The sequence below is a fragment of the Mucor mucedo genome, assembly GCF_025094135.1.
Source record: "Mucor mucedo strain NRRL 3635 chromosome Unknown EV154scaffold_113, whole genome shotgun sequence".
NCBI lineage: Eukaryota > Fungi > Mucoromycota > Mucoromycetes > Mucorales > Mucoraceae > Mucor > Mucor mucedo.
Window position 1 is genome coordinate 31552 of NW_026252397.1, and position 19537 is coordinate 51088.

The 19537-nt window shown below is 36.0% G+C and overlaps 7 protein-coding genes across 7 annotated transcripts; 4 read left to right on the forward strand and 3 right to left on the reverse strand.

Annotated features, from left to right (window-relative positions):
• Nucleotides 1-372: 372 nt before the first annotated feature.
• EV154DRAFT_427847 (uncharacterized protein) lies at nt 373-978 on the reverse strand (the record flags this gene model as incomplete). Its single annotated transcript, XM_051596378.1, has 1 exon — nt 373-978. One exon carries the CDS (start codon nt 976-978, stop codon nt 373-375), a length of 606 nt encoding a protein of 201 aa, XP_051453576.1.
• Nucleotides 979-2281: 1303 nt separating this feature from the next.
• Nucleotides 2282-4194, forward strand: EV154DRAFT_26437 (zinc-ribbon-domain-containing protein). Its single transcript, XM_051594672.1, has 4 exons — nt 2282-2840; nt 2906-3033; nt 3092-3425; nt 3488-4194. Exons 1-4 carry the CDS (start codon nt 2757-2759, stop codon nt 4067-4069), a joined length of 1128 nt encoding a protein of 375 aa, XP_051453577.1. The 5' UTR covers nt 2282-2756; the 3' UTR covers nt 4070-4194.
• A 188-nt stretch (nt 4195-4382) lies between these two features.
• EV154DRAFT_567860 (transcriptional repressor TCF25-domain-containing protein) lies at nt 4383-6706 on the reverse strand (the record flags this gene model as incomplete). The annotated part of the gene is made up of 5 exons (XM_051606045.1): nt 4383-4503; nt 4556-6157; nt 6225-6328; nt 6417-6512; nt 6566-6706. The coding sequence occupies 5 exons, from the start codon at nt 6704-6706 to the stop codon at nt 4383-4385; spliced, it is 2064 nt and encodes a 687-aa protein (XP_051453578.1).
• A 4220-nt stretch (nt 6707-10926) lies between these two features.
• On the forward strand, nt 10927-11412 carry EV154DRAFT_427863 (uncharacterized protein; the record flags this gene model as incomplete). Its single annotated transcript, XM_051596379.1, has 2 exons — nt 10927-11048; nt 11103-11412. Coding segments are annotated over 2 exons (432 nt in total), but the record flags the coding sequence as incomplete, so codon positions are not given.
• Nucleotides 11413-12758: 1346 nt separating this feature from the next.
• Nucleotides 12759-13441, reverse strand: EV154DRAFT_427889 (uncharacterized protein; the record flags this gene model as incomplete). Its single annotated transcript, XM_051596383.1, has 3 exons — nt 12759-13068; nt 13123-13269; nt 13344-13441. Coding segments are annotated over 3 exons (555 nt in total), but the record flags the coding sequence as incomplete, so codon positions are not given.
• A 2843-nt stretch (nt 13442-16284) lies between these two features.
• Nucleotides 16285-16767, forward strand: EV154DRAFT_397001 (uncharacterized protein; the record flags this gene model as incomplete). Its single annotated transcript, XM_051595204.1, has 1 exon — nt 16285-16767. A coding segment is annotated over one exon (483 nt), but the record flags the coding sequence as incomplete, so codon positions are not given.
• Nucleotides 16768-17971: 1204 nt separating this feature from the next.
• Nucleotides 17972-19175, forward strand: EV154DRAFT_470822 (uncharacterized protein). Its single transcript, XM_051597860.1, has 3 exons — nt 17972-18347; nt 18400-18544; nt 18605-19175. The coding sequence occupies exons 1-3, from the start codon at nt 18075-18077 to the stop codon at nt 18748-18750; spliced, it is 564 nt and encodes a 187-aa protein (XP_051453582.1). The 5' UTR covers nt 17972-18074; the 3' UTR covers nt 18751-19175.
• Nucleotides 19176-19537: the final 362 nt, after the last annotated feature.

The following is a 19537-nucleotide window of genomic DNA, read 5'->3' on the forward strand; positions in this document are numbered from 1 at the left end:
GTCCGCGGCTGTGTAACCACCACGAATCACCACCTCTGAGCATTGATTCACCACCAAAAATCACCACCTCCAGGCATGCATACAATATAAAAGATCACGACGACCAGGATCAATAAATACACATTTCTGCGTTGTTGCAAGTAATTCATCTTTTGGTATTTGTGCGATGTATTTAAACTCTTCATCTACTAAACGAGTCTTGATGTTACCCGTGCAAACTTTAGATGTGTCGAAATTTTTCTTTACTATGGAAACGCCTATGCCATCCGTCATTATAGTTCCTCTGAACTGTATGAAGTTGTTCGGGTCTTGACCTTTAAGAGGTTTTGAAGATAAATTTAAGACCTTTCCGCAGATGTAAGTTTTGTCCAATTAACTCCTTTTAGAATCCTGCAATATGTGATTATTCAATATCATAGTATCAATAGTCATATACGATGGAATAAATGTATTTCTTAAAGGAAAGCTTTGGAATGATTTGAATTCGTTGGACTCGCATATTTCTGCTAGCTTACAATAAGCAACCAAGTGTTTTTCGGGATTTACTACTGCATCATAATAAATCGAATCCTTTTTAAACTTGTATGTTTCCGGGTAAGCAGAAAAAATATCCATAACATGTTGCATAGTCTTTTGATCTAGAAATTCTTTTGGGACGGTGTTGATATTTCTTGATGATATAGCAAGTTTCAGCTGAGTGGCAGGCTCCACAATGTTACTTTTAACCTTTGCTTTAATTTCTTCTTCGGAATAGCCTTGCTTCTTCAAATCGCTAGTCAGTTGTGAGATACGGTGTTTTAGTCCAATCAGTCTATTGATAACCATCCTCAGCTTATTTACAAATTGTAGAGCTATTGCATTATTATAAGCAGTTTGTATTTTTGTAGCTTCGTACGATGCTATTTGCTGCGCATTGGCTAATTGGATTGGTGTAAATGACGCGTCTCTGAAATAGGATGTCTTGTACTTGTTGATCATATCTCTGTATTCTTTAGATACTTTAATTGACAATTTATCATTATTTCGAACTTTGGCGTCTAAAAGCGATATGAACACTTCCTTGTAAAAACCTTGAACGGCATACTCTTCTAAATTAAGATTAAGCTCTTGAATAAATATATATCTTGTAAAAGAATATGTATGGGTGACAATAATATGAACATTTTGTACAAGTTTCTTTAAAATAGAAACATAAAAAGGTCTCCATCCAACTCCATTGACGGAAGACTTTATAGTCATAATTTTTCAAAGCAATTATCACTGGGAACGGACACGACACTTTTCACTTTTTTTCAAATTCTACCGTTTTCAAAGCAGTTAGCACTGGGAACGGACACGACACTTTTTATAATTATTATCGCTTGTTGGCGCATTCACCTGTGAAAATAAATAAATAAAACGATACATTTAAACTTGTTAAAAAAAAAACTTACAGACGTAGAACTATCCATATGAACGCAATATAAAAAAAAAAAAGGGAAAGAGAGAAAGAAGGATTTTAAACTACTGGTCCCAAAAATAGCTCTACTTTTGTCCCAATAACTTTCAAAATCATATATCAGTACCAAAAAAAAAAAAAAAAAAAAAAAATCGGTCCCAAAAACACTGGGAAATCCAGTATGTGATACTAGCCAATTGTTACTACTAAATGAGACGAAGGACGCAAGTTTGATCTCTAATCAAGTATAAAACAATGCTGATATATTTTAAAAGCGCAAATGGGTAATATTTACACTAACATGAGAATATAAAAAAGTTGTCAAAAAATATTCCTAAAAAAAAATTAACCACAAGTTGTACTAGTTGTAATAATAAATTTATAAAAAAGAGCAAGATTCGCAGTCCCTTTGAAACTTTGCCTCAAATTAATGAGTAAGGATAATATAGGCAGTTGGGTAAAACCTTTTGCAAAATCATTTTATACTCAATTTTTGGAAACCTAAAGGCATGGCCTTGACTGATTTTCCTTGGCCGGAATCATAGGTGAAATGGTATGGCTATGTGACTTGTGAGGTTCGCTTTCTTGCTCTCTAGTGTACGTATAAGAAAGTTTGCTTGTTTATTCCGGTAGGTGAGGGGTGGATGATAAGTTAAGATGTGCCTACTTTGTATGTCTTGCTTGTTGTTTGCTTTTCTCTGAAAGTTTGGATGGGTAAGCCTATTATCCTCACGAAAAGGATAAGGGGGAGTTCTGAGCAGACTATGTAGTTGTATTGTTTCGTTGAAGCCCGTGGTTGTTGGTTGGAAGAAAGGTCTTGATTGCTAGCCTTCCTTCTATTTTTTAATATTAATGAAAACGAAAAAAAAAAAAAAAAGTCTTAAAAAGTACACACTATAATAAAATAGGGAGTCGATGTATCACATCTCAGCATTCAAATAATTAAAATAAAAATATATGCTGTTTTGTCTAAAAAAACATCTCTTTACTTCTTTTATAAAAAATGAGTTTACCCCAATTGAATAATCAGCCTTCAGACAGTGAGGTTGATTACGAGACTGAGGTTCGTGTTCGTGACGACGACGAGGACGAATGGCAAGACGCCGAGGAACAGCCTACAGCTGCTGCGGTGTCAACTGCGCCTGCTCAGTCAAGAGTAACTGAACAAAAGACAATTGATGAGACTGAACTTCGAAGAAAGATTAAATTCATTCAACAAAACGTTGACTTGACTCCAAGAGAAAAAGCAAAACAAATACAGGTTTGTGCGGAAAAAAGTATCAAGAAGAGCGATGACTAAACTCAAGAATAGTATCTTATGTCTCATGGTACTACACTGCCTCAACCAGCTAACATTACCAGTAAAGATCCTGTAGACAATGGCCATACTAAATCTTTTAACGTAAGGGTCAAATAAAAAAAAAAAAAACTTTTTTCTTTGCTATGCTAAATTCCCAGACATTGTAGAATGAGAAAGAAAATATTCTTGGCTGTAAACATTATCAACGTAAATGTAAATTGCAAGCCAACTGTTGTCAAAAGATCATTACTTGTCGTTTCTGTCATGATGACGCTGAAGATCATACCGTTGTCAGGTAAGCTGCAACTAACAACATACTCCGTTCGTATTTTTAATCTATTTTTCTCTGCAAGAAATGAAACGAAAAACATGCTGTGTATGCTTTGTTTAACTTTACAACCTGCTGGAAAATCATGTCAAGAATGCGGTGAAGAACTTGCTCGTTATTACTGTGACAAGTGTAAATTCTGGGACGACGACCCAAAGAAATCGATCTATCATTGTGATGATTGTGGGATTTGTAGACAAGGTAAAGGACTCGGTGGAGATTTCTTCCACTGTAAAAAATGTAATATCTGTTTGCATATTTCGATGAAGGAACATAAATGTATCGAGAGAAATTTGGAGAGTGATTGTCCTATTTGTGGAGAGTATATGTTTACCAGTACGGCCACTGTTATTTTTATGGTAAGTCTATTATTTGTTTATACGCGCTATAAAAGATTAAGTTTTTTTAACTCGTGTGTTAGCCATGTGGTCATTGTATCCATAAACATTGCTATACCGATTATATCCAAACGTCTTATCAGTGTCCCACTTGTCTCAAGTCATTAGGCGACATGTCTGAATATTTCAACCGTCTCGATAAGGATTTGGAGCGTCAACCCATGCCTGCAGAATATGAAAAATATATTTCTCATATTTTCTGCAACGATTGCGAGAAAAAGACACCAGCCAAATATCATTTCTTCTATCATAAATGTGGCCATTGTGGTAGTTTTAATACAACCGTTTTAAAAACAGAAAATACAGACGAAACATCACAAAATGGACATGAACAAAGAGAACCCACTGCCATCGCCTCTTCTTCTAGTGCACCGTCAAGTTCGGCCGTTGTAGCATCATTAGAGGGGTCTGCCAATGCTCTTGGTTTATCGTCCAACTCGGATCAAGAACATGTCATGCAACCTCAAGCGGGTAGTGCTGCTGGTAATTCGACCATGCCATCATCTTTTCTGGGTATCGGATACATTAGAAATCCCCCTCCATCATCTGCCTCTAGTACTTCCTCTAGAGGAAGAAACAATGGAACCGAATCGAACGAAGGGTAATTTAAGTTTTCATACCTAAAAATGCTTACACACAGAGGAATCGAAGTTTGCAATACCACAATGTAGTTTAATGTGTAATTTCTTATATATTATAATAAAACGCACTCAATACAAAAAGATAAACAGTTCCGTTTCAGTGAGTTTAACACAACAACTGACCAACCCTTGGAATGTTCATACTGTAGCATTCGAAGGTTTTACTTTAAAGAAGTATAATCTACGACTTTATCTGCGCGAGCCAAAAAAAGATGTATGTACACATGTATCTGGTTACCGTTCCATTCAATTTTTATAAAAATACATTAAGGGTTTATTAATTATGGTGGTTTCTTTCGAAAGCTTCAGCTAATGCTCGTTGGACTTCTAAATCTTCGTCACCAACAGCGTGCATAATCTCCATCATTTCTTCTGCAGTCATTCCGGAGTTTTGTAACCTATTTTCAAAAGTGAATAACATACTTCGAAAAAATAAAATTCCATGCTTACATTTCATTTTCAATATGATTGAGTTCGTGGTTGTCCTCTTCTTCCTCTTCCTCTTCCTCTTCATGTTGTAAGAGATCAGGGTAATCACCTTGCACATCATCATAATCCCCCGCATAATCATCTTCAGCACCGGGGAAAGCACCAGGAACTTGATCCCGTCTCTCTTCACGAGCTCTTTCCAGCTCGCTAATCATGCGTTGTATATCTTCCCGTGTCATATCAGGCAATGGTACATTACGTCCCAAGATACCTTGTAACATATTTCTTAACCCATCAGGAATACCAGCCCCTCCTGGACCACGGGTACGCATACGTTCATTGATATCATACATTGTCTCAGAATCAACGGGAGGTAAAGGATCATACATTTGATAACTCTGACTTGTCACACTGGATGGCAAGTAAGACATCAGCTTTTGAATATCAATCAAGACAATGTAACGACACACACTGAGAGGAATCTCGTTCTTTTGTTCACACAATAACTTTTGTTGAATTACGTTAGGATGTGATACCGTATAATCCAAGCAAAGATCACCGTTTATCTTGAGCCATTCGAGCACTTCAGGTTCCTTCCACATTTCGTGGGTGCGCTCAATATAAGATAATTGCATGATATCCATATATGCATTGGGAATAAATTGAGTCAAGGTATGACTTTGTGGTACTTCAGGTTCACCTAATTTTTCGAGTAAGCGACAGTAAACAAGAGGATATTTTTTGATGGCTTCTTGAATCATCTTTCCACTCTCTTCTTGTGTAGATTTGGCCTTTTCCGCAATTTTGAATTTAGCGTAAGCAGCAGAATAAGCAAAATTGGGCATATTGGCTAGATCCACAGGATACAGTTTACCGTCTGTCTTCCATTCCTTATGCATCTTAACAACATAATCATAATCCTTGGCAGAAAGGGCATGATAATCTAATGATAAAAGAGCACCCAATGGGTCAGAAACAGGATCCAGACTAAACAGTAATTTGTTGAATTCAGATGCAGTTTTCCAACATCCACGACGTGTCAAGAATTGAATTTGACGGAAGATTGCTAAAAAGAATGATCTGTTTTCGGATCTTTTATAAGATAATCTGGCAGTACCGGTACTGAGAGAGAATTGAGGATGAAGAGCTCTTTCACAGGCATACAATGCTCTTTCGATAAAATCACCTGCAGCTGTCCAATCTCCACTTTGCTTTGCGATTTCAGAAAGCTGAAGCAAACTGTCAACATGGTAAGGATGTTTTCTTGTCAAAAACAACAAGGCTTCGGGGTTGTGTGTAGCAATTGCATTCAAAAACTCTAGTTGTGTATCCTGATACTGTTCGGAATGACGAAATGCATAATACGTAATGCCATCTTTTGTCTCTACACTTTCCATAGATAATCCATCTCGTTTGTAAGGCGCCCAATCACTCTTAGGAGAGGCAAACTTTGATTTTTTCAATACACGACCTTGTGTGGCACGGTTTTCACTATTTACAACGTGAGATCCAAATAATCGTTTCATTTCTGCCTCTGCGTCCAAAAATCGGTAGTTGACAGATAATAATTGTCGACGCTCTTCGGTGTTGGCATCCTTGTTATCCTTATTGGCTTTAGGCGTCCTATAAAAAGTATCTACTCTTTAGTTGCCTCTTTTTTTTTGTGTGTGTCTGTGAAATGAAGCCCTACTTTTTGTTTATCTCTTTCAGGACTTTGTCTAATTCCCTCATGCTGATATCCTCGGTATCCTTCTTTTTGGAGGGAGAACTAGTCTTATTGTTGTTATTCTTCTTCTTATTTTCTTATTCTTCTTGGAAGATGTCTAAACAGGTAACCATGAGCATGCAGCCACTGTATTTTTTTTTAGTTTTGCACACCCACCTTTTCCACAACAGGTTTTACAACAACAGGTTCAGGAATAATTTCTTCTTCCTCATCCTCATCCTCTTCTTCCTCTTGATCATCGTCACCAATCAACTAAAAAGGAAATATGAGGACAGTGCTTTTAAAAAAAAGACAAGGGAATTTACCAAATCAAAAGGGTTAAAGGGCTTCTTTTGAACATACTCTTCTTCTTCTTCTTCTTCCTCTTCCTCCTGTTCGCTTTCAGCCTTGTTGACAATATCAGGAACTTGATCCTTTCGAAGTCTTCTCAGAGCTCTTGATGACATTTTTTTTTTACGTGTTTTAAAAAAAAGAGACGCAGTTCTCCTTCGCCTGCTGCTATAAATTGAAACCTCGACCCTTCCCTTAGTGCGGTGTAGTTAAATAAAGGTCACAAATTTTTGTCACTGAGTGCTCCATTTGAATGAATAAAAAATATTTGCCTAAGTTTAATTTGTTTACATAAACTCATAAGCTTGGTATTCCATGAATTTGTTTTAAGAAAATGGCTGGAGTATCAAGGCTGGACACGATAAAGACGTACATATGTTTATGCAAATTTTAATTGGATATCGGACAAAGAAAAAATAACTTGAACGATTGATTCAAATGCTGCTGATTATAAAGAGCTTTGGGGATTTTTATCTCAAATCAATGCTGCGTTTTGATTTTCTTATTGCGCATATTTAGAATCAATCTTAGATTAACTTAAAAATCAATCATTTAGTGTCAATAAGAAATTCGAAATTTTGCCTATAGGCCTGGGCTGTGGAAAATTTACCGGGAATAGTAATGCTTCCTTTTGTGGATAAAATGACATCTTAATAGAAATACCATTTTTACTTGATCTGGGACTAATACTTGTACTTTCTCGCCGAGGTTTTACTCGGGGCTAATCCAGGATTTATTTCGTCTCCCTGGCGAACACCTTAAAAGAAAAGAAAAGGTAAATACACATTTTAATTACCACCATGTAGACTCATATATGTTCAGACCCTGAATGCTCGCTTGTTTATAAGGGAAGCTATATTTTACAATTTACGAGATGTCAAAGCAATGCTAAGTTATTGAAGAACACTTTGGTATTAAAAATAAAGATAAATCCCTAGCTTTTGTAACGTCAGATGCATAAGTTTACAACGAGCGATTGATTGCTGTAGGTTCAAAATGTGCAACGATTCAAGTACTGAAGATAGTGTGAGCCTTCTAAATTCGTAAATATGGGTCTAAAAAAAAGGTTAAGGGTTTTTCCGTGCAAAACAAATGGCATCATTGAATGTTTTGTGATTACAGGATATAACAACCCACTTTTACAGGCCAAAAAAATGTTACATGTGAATAATTTGTCGTCATCAAACTACAATAGCTGCTACTTTTTAAACCAAATAAGCAATTCACGGTTTGCATTTGCCAATAATTTAGTTTTAAGCGACAGACGTATCACCAGTTTAACAATGTTAGTTTTTTTTTTATTCATTGAGGCGACTGAACCCGTTTATATAAAAAGATGGGATTTTTTGTAGATTTTTTTGTTTGTTAATGAATTTGTGGAAATGATCATTGCAAATGGTCATTTAGACCGTATTACAAACATATCAAGAACGAGAACAGTTGTTAAATTTGACAAGTTGATGAATTCAACGGAAAGAGTAATTCAAGTACAAGCAAAGAGTACAAGTATCAATCATTTATGGGGGTTTTGCAACTTTATTGTTCGTTAAATTGTTGAGCTGGTTCAAGATAATATGACACTACCAACTTCAATCCCTGAAACTGTCTTTTATCAAAAAAAAAAAAAAAAAAAAAAAAAAAAAAAAAACGAGGCCGACAACATAACTGGATACCTGAATAACGCCACAAATGATATAATATTTTATTGTGCTGAACTTATTGGATAATATCAGCGTCACTATAAAAAAAAAACAAAAAAAAAATAAGGACAACAACACTGTAGCTTTGAATCGAACTATCATATACCGGCTTGAGATGACTGTCAGCGTTTGTAGGTACCAGCACCTGAGCCCTAAATTCTTTGTACTCGTTGCACATAGTCTACAGTACACCAGACACAGTAATGCCATTCATTTTTCCCCATACATACGATCAATAATTTTGAATGAGTGGTCTGCTTTGAGAACCCCCTCCCCCAAAGATGAAATCATCTGATCCATAAAAGATCGAAGGTCGTTAATTATTAAACAGGCTGTGATAGATATAGTCAGCATACCTTTCCTTATGTCGCTGAAGCGAGAGAATTCTTGATTGACAGTGTTCTTATATCGCATTGCCATGGTGATGCTACTTTCATGGTGTTTTAACGCATCCAGATATCGAAGTTCCAACTCATTAGGGTTACTAGATATTCCAATAGAAGATCCCATTTCGAACACGCTTTTCTTAGGGACAGCCAAATTTTCCTTAGGGACAGCCAAAGTGCACGTAGTCACAACGTAAGATCTGTGATTTGGATGTTCTGTAGACCTGGGAACAAGGATATGCAATCAAAAACAATGTAACAATTACGAATAAATGTATATTAAACGATTTATACTTATTTTGACTATTCTATCATCACTCTTTCGCCTTTGAGCTCCTTTGATCATGATCTTACGCAGAAATATTAAGGTAAAGACCAAACCAGAAGCTGAAAGTAGGCTGTAAAACACATATACTGGTTTAAACTATGTTGGTTGTAATAAATGTTGTTACACGGCACTTTTTGTCGTTCTGACCTAAGTTTTTTTTTATTTTTTTGACTGCTTTTTGGTCCTTTTCTTATAAAAGGACCATAAAATTATTTAATAAAATCATTAGTTTGTTCTTTACCTTAATCTGAATAAGTCTTAATACTTTAAGTCTTTGTGATTTTGTATTTATTATAATTGCTTGTAATTTCCTTCTGTAAAATCAGCATTGTAGCTATTCCATTACGTATTTAACTATACTCCTTCGAATACCACTTTCATCTGATTTCGTCGTATAAATTACCCTATTATATAAATATATTTTATCTTTTTTTTTTCAGTTGACAACTATATAGTCTGGTGCTCACTTTTTAAGAACTTTTATCTTAAACCTCTATTTTTATTTTCTTCTATTACTTTTACTGAAACTTGCCAGTAACAATGTGTATATATTCCAAGTTGTTCAGTTATATTGACCTCTTGATGTCTATAAAAGTATCATAATCTCAACATTACGACTACGCGCACCCTGGCTGTCCTAAGAAAAATGGCTGTCCCTAAGAGACCCGTTTCGAATAATAGATCGGCTACACTGATAGTGAATACAGCCAATAATACCAAGTGAACACAAACTAGCCCATAATTTTACCCACGCTTTAAGTAACTATTAATACCCCCCTTTCTTTCAGAGATGGAAAAGGGATGCACTTTTAATAAGAATAAAAAAGCCTACAAGCAATATCAATCTTACTCTTCCTGTTTTTTTATCTTTTATTTTTCCGTGTCAAACAAACCGTTTTTTCACACGAAAAATTAAGTCGTCACAAACATATTTCTGTTGCTTCCCGGGCACACTTTGAGGTTTGAGCTCTTTCTCTCATTTTTTTTACAGTACACTTAAAATGGCACTTATTAAACGTAAAGCACCTACACGTACCAAACGTAAACCCTCTATAGTTAAAATACCCACAGGAAAGAAAAATAGATCAGAAGTGGGTTTGACCCATGAACACGTCGCAATGCTGAATAGTATGCGACAAGAGCTGGTGGACGCTGCAGACAAAGAAGAAGCTGCCGCTAAGCAGAACGAGTATCGGTTGAAAAAAGGAAAGCTTTTTGCTGCTTGGAAAGACTTGATGAAGTACTTGCCAAAAAATTACCTGGCTTTTTTGAGTAGTAATGGCGGCATGCCCAACAAGATGGGTGCTGGTCCCGGCTTTAGTAATTCTTGTGAGTGTTCTCATGACTTTATCAAAATGGTGAAGATCAATTTCTTTTTTGTTTCGGGTAAGTGAAGTCTTCATTCAATATTCGTCATACTTATGCAAAGTTGGTTAAAGGAATCAAAGAAAACGAAGTATTTGCGTACTGCTCCTTGTGCAAGACATTGCCTATTGCTTTGGTAGAGGTAGGAATGTTTCCTTTGTCGCCTATCAAACCATCAGGAGCAGTGCATTTCAGTCTCTGTGATCTTTTCATTAAGCTTAGAAACATCTTTGCTGGCTCTGCTGGGAAGATTGCAGAGTTCTATAAGGACTGGGCTGTAGGAACCGAGAAGGTACGATTATAAACAGTTGTGTGCTACATTTTCTAAACCCTCATATAGAGTAGTCTCTCGGCTGGAGGATGCTCCAACAGCATCCTTATGTACAACAAGATGATTGAGTTGTCTGAACAGCAGGTTATAGGGGAAGTTTCCACATCATGTCCTGGTTGTCCTGAGGTTTGCAAAAAAAAAAAAAAAAAAAAAAAAAAAGCATACAAAGAGTAAAATGTACTAAACTATGCTTCTTTTTAAGTGTGAGTCAGAGTTCTTATCATGAAAAGTGCTCAACCTCAAAGATAGTGATTATGATCTTCGCTCGATACCAGGGAAATATATTGATGCCCTAGGAACCTTAACCACTCACAACAACATGGAATTGATCATTGTAGAAGCGTCAAGGTAACACATTTATTGCATTATCTAAAATATACAAGTTCTTACCCATTTATTTAGTGGACAATTCAAGGAAAATGTCGCACATTCAATTGAAGACACACTCAAGATACTAGAATGTGGAATTGCATCGTTACGAAAAGAGGCCGCTCATTACAACGACGCCTCGTTGTCAACATTCAAGAGTCTTAAGGTTTATGGGGTACAAGTCATCAAATCCCAATTCACTCTATCAGCAATTTCCTTGGATGATGAGTCACATTGGAAATGCATTGAAATAAGGAGTGCCCAATTGCCAACAGGTTGGAGTGATCGAATCGGTCTAATTCAATATCTAGAACTTCTAGCGACCCTTTACGTATGTTTATAAGAAATGTGTGTTAAAAGTTTTTTTGTGGGACTCACTTATTTTATTGTTTTTTTTTCAGGATGCTTGTTTTGAAAATCAAATAATACAAAAGCAATTAATGAAGGAAAACATCGGTTTGATTTCTTTTGGCGGCCCTTCTGTAGGATCAGTCATTAAAGACAATTAACACCCCTCCTTCTCGTATTTTTTTTTATATATATTTTCTTCATTTTACATGTCACCAAGTGACACTAAATAAATACCCTGCATCTTTCATTTCTTTAAAAAATGTTTTTAAAGTAGATACACGACTGTTCTTGCTAGGTCGAAAAGAGTTTGAGCACTAGCTCTCAACAGCTTACCAAAATCTTTAGAAATTCCAAATGTATGGGTCAGGTGTGCGGGAAAATCAAGTTGAAGTCTATATGGTAGCTGTTCAATCACTTTTCTGTCATAGCTAACACGGTACCATGTTTCTGTTTCGGACACTCATAACGATATGTCATGATATAAAAGTTTCTGAAATTTTGCATGTTTATCATAGTAGATTAAATAATGATGTTTACATGAACACGATAGCTTACTCATGAAAATCTACAATTTTTCTAGCTTTTGGATTGTCTAAGAATCCCTTCTTATTTAATTTTTTGAAGAATTGAGGGACTAATCATTTTAGCATTTTATCCCTTGTATCTGTCAACACATGTGGTAACTTAAGGCAGATAGAGTGCCTCTGGCTTTAAATATTTTGACAATGCCATCGGTGGATTTATTTAATATGTGCTACTTTTGTATGGATTTTTTGTGTCACACTCAAATTAAATCTTTTAGAGATACCTGTTTAAAAGGGTGTTCTCAAGACCCCACCACTATGGAGAGGTAAATTTCTGATGTTGGTGAGACATAGTTAGAGAATTTGATAAATGCTCTCAGAGCTGTGCTTTATCTCCTTTTTTGTAATAAATAATAATTTCCCTTTTTTTCCCCTCTAAGTAACTACAACAAAATTGGAACTTAATTTGGAACACACTGTGAACCTCAATCAAAACACTTTTTTAACATGATACAGTGGACGTGTGTCCGTAAAGTTAAATTTGTTTAATCTTAATTTTTTATATAAATGCTAGATGCAGGGTATTTATTCAGTGCCACTTAGTGATATGTACAAGGAAGAAGAGAAAACAAATACGAGAAGGAGGGGTGTTAATTGTCTCTAATGACTGATCCAGCAGAGGGGCCGCCAAAAGAAATCAAACTGATGTTTTCCTTGATGAGTTGCTTTTGTATCATTTGATTTTCGAAACAGGAATCCTGAAAAAAACAATAAAATAGGTGAGTCCCACAAAAAACATTTTAACACACATTTCTTATAAACATACGTATAGGGTCGCTAGAAGTTCTAGATATTGAATCAGACCGATTCTATCACTCCAACCTGTTGGCAATTTGGCACTCCTTAATTCAATGCATTTCCAATGTGACTCATCATCCAAGGAAATTGCTGATAGAGTGACTTGGGATTTGATGACTTGTACCCCATAAACCTTAAGACTCTTGAATGTTGACAACGAGGCGTCGTTGTAATGAGCGGCCTCTTTTCGTAACGATGCAATTCCACATTCTAGTATCTTGAGTGTGTCTTCAATTGAATGTGCGACATTTTCCTTGAATTGTCCACTAAATAAATGGGTAAGAACTTGTTTATTTTAGATAATGCAATAAATGTATTACCTTGATGCCTCTACAATGATTAATTCCATGTTGTTATGAGTGGTCAAGGTTCCCGGGGCATCAATATATTTCCCTGGTATTGAGCGAAGATCATAGTCACTATCTTTGAGGTTGAGCACTTTTGATGATAAGAACTCTGACTCACGCCTAAAAAGAAGCATAGTTTAGTACATTTTTCTCTTTGTATGCTTTTTTTTTTTTTTTTTTTTTTTTTTTTTTACCATTTAAACTCAATAAAATCTAGTGCTTTTCCAAGTGCTAACAATGAAGGTATGATGTTCTCAACGAAGTGTGCCCTTTCGTGATGTGATATATTGACGTCTTTGATGAAAGGGCTCAATTTGCTGATTCTTCAGAAAATCCAGGAGATGTTTCGCAGAGAAGAACGGGACTCGTCCATCCCCTCTGCAGCCTTCGAAGGTAACTTGTAAACAAGATGGAAGGCTGTGAGGGTATACTGAACTATATTAAAGAAAGCCTCCTTGTGACCATCATGTGTCTTGTCAAGCTTAAAAGTCCACACTTCTTTAAGGAACAAATCATCGTAAGGTTAGAATGTCCGGTAAGTTTTTTTTTCTGTTCTTGCCGAAGTGGAAAAACTGGATTAAAGCTTCAGTTCAAACCCTACGCAACTTGGGTTTATGGGGGTGTTCAACTGTGACAGAGGGTGAACTCATTAAATAATAAGGTTATGATGTTTTCATTCGCCAGAAACTGGAAGTAGCGGTCGGTTTTTATGCAAAAATGGACCGCGACCTCTGGTCCAGGTACAAAATAATTACCGCGACCGCTGGTTCAGGTACAAAATTATGTACCTCGACCTCTGGTCTAATTTTTTCGCGGTCCAAATTATACTTCTACCGGAAAAAAATTTTGCGGTGTTACCCCATTTTTTTTACCCCATTCAACGATATTTTGTTTTTGATTTAAGGATCGATATTGTCAATCGCGATATTTTAGAAAATTTGGTCGATATTGCCAATCGCGATATTTTAGAAAATTTGATCGATATCGCCAATCGCGATATTTTTAAAAAAAAGATCGTTATTTCCGCTCTAATTTGTTTGCGATATTTTTCAATTTTTGATCACTGATTTATTTTAGGGTGCAAAGGTCAGCACGATCAGCTCAAAAGTAAACAACCACATTTTGACATGTATTTTGTCTACAAAATTAAATAAAATAGATTAAGTATCATTTATACTTGCTTATTTTTACGATACTTCCGTCCTCTTTATTCCTTTCTTTTGGTGAACAAAGAAATAAAGAAAGAAAAAGTCGAAAAAGCCCTTTTATAAGTTAAAAAATAATAATATATCAAATCAAATGTTGTTAGAGACGTCATTTTTGTATAATATGGGGTTTCGACGACAAGTTGATAATAATAATTTCTTTACCTTATGATGATGGGAACCAGGGTTATGAATTTAATTTGATGTGTATGTTTTACATGGCTCTAAAAGAGTTGTTTGTGGATGTATTACTATCGGGATCAATTTCAGGTTTTAGGTTTTAATTTATATTTAATTTTTGTTTGTAGAAGAAGAAAAAAACTCTCTGTCTTAAGCTTCCAGGTTCTTACCAATGGTATCATATAATTGTAGGTTAAAGTAAACATGAGACTGTAAATTTGACTGAAAATCGAAATATCTTACAGATTAAGTGGGTGATTTTCGGCTTGAAATAAAGAGAATCGAAAACTCTTACAAATTAAGTGAGAGGTTGACCGAGAGTAAGTGGCATATGTAAAGTTTTTATTGGACATTTAAGTTTATTTGGGGACCAAAGGCTCATCCAAAAGACCTAAAAATTAGATGGCGTTTGATCTAACGCGGGAATAAATGTAGTCATCAGCTTCAAAAACCGGTTTAGAAGCTCCATGGTTGCTTTACCCATCAAAAATCTATAGCCTGTTTCCCTCTTGTTTTTTTTTTGAAGTGTCATATTTTTATGGATATATAAAGAGATATTCTATAATAAAAAAAAAAGAATCTGATATCTTAAGCCAAATTAAATACTATTGGAATGCAGTAAAGAACACTGTATGGCATCGAAACTGCGAGAATTGATTCTGCTGGTAGAAGTGGTTATGTTGTTTCTTCTTTCTCGACTTCTGATGTAAATAAGATGTTGTGTTGGACAATCTACAAATAATTATTTGCAGCTGCCCTGACTTCCGCTTTAGCAATATCGCATGCAAACACATGTATTTGTTGAAGTGTAATATGTCTTGGTTGTCTGTATTTGAAGGTAAACATAAATACTATTTAATTCTTTACGGCTTCATTTTTTTTTTACTAACCTTAAATCGAATAGTTTCTTTCGACCCCACTTTCTCAACCATTCCCCAGAACTCGCCTGATAGCTCAGCTCTTCTTACTCCAACTGAACAAGCTCCTCTCACCGCTCCAAGCAATTCTTCAACAGATTTTGACACTCTGCTTTCTAACATTCATAAACTTAAACGCCAGCAATATACTTTGACCAAAACTGAGCTGGAAGAATTAAACAGCTTCAATCACTGGTTTCTCTCTCGTATAGAACATTCCTTCCAATTCTAATTTTACTATACAAAGATAACAAAAAAAAAGTTAATATTAAACGCGCCCCTTCCCTCTGCCTAAAAATCAAAAGCAAAGCAGCCCACTACTTTTAAAAACCGCTCAAAAATTCGGGTACATAAGTAAATCGCGCGTCAACTCGTCTTTCTTTCGCTTTAAAAACATGACGGTACCCTCAACATCTCTTGAGAACCATAATCATGGCCCTCTAAAGACACTAACACGCTCTTTTCGAGATGTGGCTGCACAAGCCTTACCACCTCGAGCATACCGAAACAATCCCAATTCGAAATATCGAATTACCGACTCTCTTGGAGACACCATCTTCAAACCCATTACTGACCTTAAAGATCAAAAACCAGCTATTCATCGTAACAGTAGTTATAAACATGCCGTGTTTTACTTTATTGACAAAGAATTTTTGAATCTCTTACCTGCATTTCAAAAAGCACGTAATGTGCGTTTCCCCTTTGGTACCTGTCTCGGTACCCATGCCACAGATGACAGTCAGTGCAAAATTATCGAAGTCATTTTGAATGACCAATCAGCTGTAGACGATGCCGTTACCACTCCTATTCTTGTAGGGCAAGATAGAAAATTTTATGCCACTCCTGCTGTCCCTCAGGATAACATCATTTTGAAGGTCCACCTTTCCAAATTACCTTTTCTGCCAGTAGCCGACCTTCACGCCACTTTGGTCGATAATTTCTCTCGATATGGTAATGTGAGAGACGTTACCATTTACCTAGACGACGAATCCAACACAGCTTTCTGTGGCAATGGTGCTATCTTTTTGGATAGATCAATCGACCCGACTAACCCTAGAGCCTGGGATAAACTGACGTATAAAATTGATTTGGGCAATCAGTCCTTTTGTCTTGGAAAATGGGCTAAAATGGAGTCACATTGCGTATATTGTAAACAAATGGGTCATACCCGTAAGGACTGTCAAGAAATCCCAACCATTAGCAAGACATGTTATCTATGCGATAGACGCGGACACCTTGCTCGCCACTGTCCCCGCTCTCATGGTAACTCAATTGCATCCTCAAAGAAACGAGTTCGTAACGAGGAACAACCTTTTGTACCCAGCATTGATAAAATTTTAACAAATCTCGTGCCAACCATTAATACTGACGACAACGTTACAGCAACTGGTAACGAACCCAGTAATACCGCTGTCAACTCAATTACCGAGGAGGCTCGGGTTCTTCGCCCATCCAACTCTATTACGGTATTATCGGATAATGGATCCATGATGGACGTTTCAGAGGACGATAACGATCGATTAACGGACGCAGAAGAGCTCCCATTTACTACGAACAATTCACCAACCATCAGTGAAGAACGATCAACAACTACCACTAGTGCCCCCAAAACTGTCGCAGTCTTGTCAAAATTGCGCGTCAACTGGGAGTGATGTCATCTCGGCTTATTTATGTGCGCCATCTCTCAAAAAATTTCAAATTATTTGCTTTTCTCTATTCCAAAAAGATGTCTATTAATTACTTTTCCCGAACTGCTGCCAAGGACTGGGACATCGCTGAGGCTATAATTTGTTATAATCAAGAGGAGAGTGCAGTTGAAACGAGCTTATATGAACTTTTACTGCGGATCAAAAATGATCTACAAATAACAGGAAAGACACAGACAAGCTTAAACAGATACGTTCTGAAAGCTTTAGTACAAGTGGACGTCAGTAAAAACTAAATACGATTCTTTCTCAAAAAGACAATTAACCTTTGTTTTACTTTTAGAAATTATTGCAGCTAAGGTGTTTAGGAGTCGGTAGAGGAACTCAAGAGATACAGGATGAGGGACCCGCAGCAATAACTGTCAACAACATAAGTCGGGACGAAGAAGTTAATATTGCTGGTGTCAACAATGTCACTCTAAATCCACCTGTAAGTACAATAAAAAACGAAACAAAACAAAAACTAGGTGTATTGATATTAACTACATTTTTTAGAATAACAAACGACGTGCTACTTATAAAATTGTTAATCAGGTATTTATACTTTACCACTGACACTCTTTTATTTTCAATTCATTAACTGAGTTTACTGATTTTCTTTTTATATTTTTTAAAGGTCGCGACAGATGTTGGTGAAGGCTCCTCAATGTACAGCATCAACCCACCCTCTATGCCAGTTCAACGTCCCCATAAAACAAAGTTGCGTAAGGTTCAAACTGAAGCTCTAAACCAGTCTGTCTATTTTGGTACCTCATTTTCTCAGTCCAACCCAACCTTCCAATAAAAAAAAAAGTTATGACGTATGGATTTTTTTTATTTAAAAGTCAGATCTTAGGGACAGCCAGGGTGCGCGTAGTCGTAATGTTGGGATTATGCTACTTTAATAGTTGTTTGTTTTAAATTTACTTCAGTTCTAAATGAAGTTTTTTTTTTGTTTAATCTTGATCGCAGCATGTGTTGGAACGAGTCTTGCTAATACAGAAAAGTTAATATTGGAAGCGAGATTAGACAATACGCAAGGCCTTTGCGATGGCGAAATCCACCGGGTTTCGTTGACGCCACCTTATACCCAAACTCGACAAAGTCTAATACCTCAATCAGCTATGAATCGAGGTTCATCACAACAATTCCAGCTTGATGACTTAAAGGATGGATCTAACTATGAAATTAGAATATCTTATCCAGCTATTGTAAGATTCCATTTATCTTTATCTCCCTCTGTTGCCTAAACTTTTATTTTAGACGCCTGCTGATTTTAAATTGGACATTATTAAAGCATGTAAAACAAAGGATAATACTTTATCGTATATTCTCGATGTCTCTGCAGTATACACTGGTGTGTCTCACATCAAAGGACGAGAGTCTTCGCCAGTTATATACGATCTTGGTATGTATTGCTTCATTGTTATTCGATTTTTTTTTAGTAACCTATTTTTTCTTCCTCCAGTGTTAGAGAATTTATATGCAGGATTCTTGTTTTATCAAGTGTACAAGATCGTCATTGCCATTCTAAGTGTGCTTGTATTGGGCCATCTTGTAATTATACCTGCTGTCAAGGATCTGATCACAAAAGACGTGCATTGCAAAATGTAAATAAAATCGTGTGGTACAGCATCTATGCCAATGATCCTTTTGTTTTTCTGAAAACAAAACATTACAATAATTGGTCATTTATTGATCGTCATTGATATTTCTCGGGTTATCTTTGTATGGTTACTTTATTTACGGATGTTTCATGCCCAATTATTCTGGTGGTCATGAGCCTCTGATCGCACGTAGGAGCTACCATAAAATTGTATGTGTGCATACTCTTTTTTCTTTATTGAATATATCACAACGGTAAAACTATTCTTCTTCATAAGCAACACTATTGTGTACAACAGCAACCCAGTCTCGTTGATCGTAAATTTTCGAATTTTATTTACCACTGATACACTCAAAACGGTGGCTAATTTATCAACTTGATTGAGACAAAGTGGTTTGGTTGGAGTGATCTAACATAGAATAAAAGAATAAATACATAAATACACATAAAAGCCTACTGAAAAGCATTGCATTCGATGTTGTAAGTTGTACGCCTATCAACCCTCATCCTGTAAGCACGGTTTCTCTTTTAATAAGGTAGTGCTTTCCAGACAGTACTATCGAACTCTCGGTATGAGCCAACTTTTGTCTTTATGTATTATATTTGTTGAACTCCTCAGGTTTGCCTCATTTTTCATAGCGAGAAAATGGCATTGATGGCAGTGAATATTAAAAATTTAATTCGTATCGAATTACACATTACAGCCATCAGATTTTTTGATTTTCCTAAGATAAATTACGCTCATTATCACATTATTATCACATTATTATAAGAAATATATTGTATACGCTTTCA

Bases quoted from the DNA above. Each gene is read 5' to 3' on its own strand.
- EV154DRAFT_26437 (XM_051594672.1), top strand. From the start codon at position 2,757: ATGTCTCATGGTACTACACTGCCTCAACCAGCTAACATTACCAGTAAA. The intron at 2,841-2,905 runs GTAAGGGTCAAA...CAGACATTGTAG, and splicing joins GCCATACTAAATCTTTTAAC to AATGAGAAAGAAAATATTCT. The intron at 3,034-3,091 runs GTAAGCTGCAAC...TTTCTCTGCAAG, and splicing joins GAAGATCATACCGTTGTCAG to AAATGAAACGAAAAACATGC.
- EV154DRAFT_470822 (XM_051597860.1), top strand. From the start codon at position 18,075: ATGAAGTTTTTTTTTTGTTTAATCTTGATCGCAGCATGTGTTGGAACG. The intron at 18,348-18,399 runs GTAAGATTCCAT...CTTTTATTTTAG, and splicing joins GAATATCTTATCCAGCTATT to ACGCCTGCTGATTTTAAATT. The intron at 18,545-18,604 runs GTATGTATTGCT...TTCTTCCTCCAG, and splicing joins GCCAGTTATATACGATCTTG to TGTTAGAGAATTTATATGCA.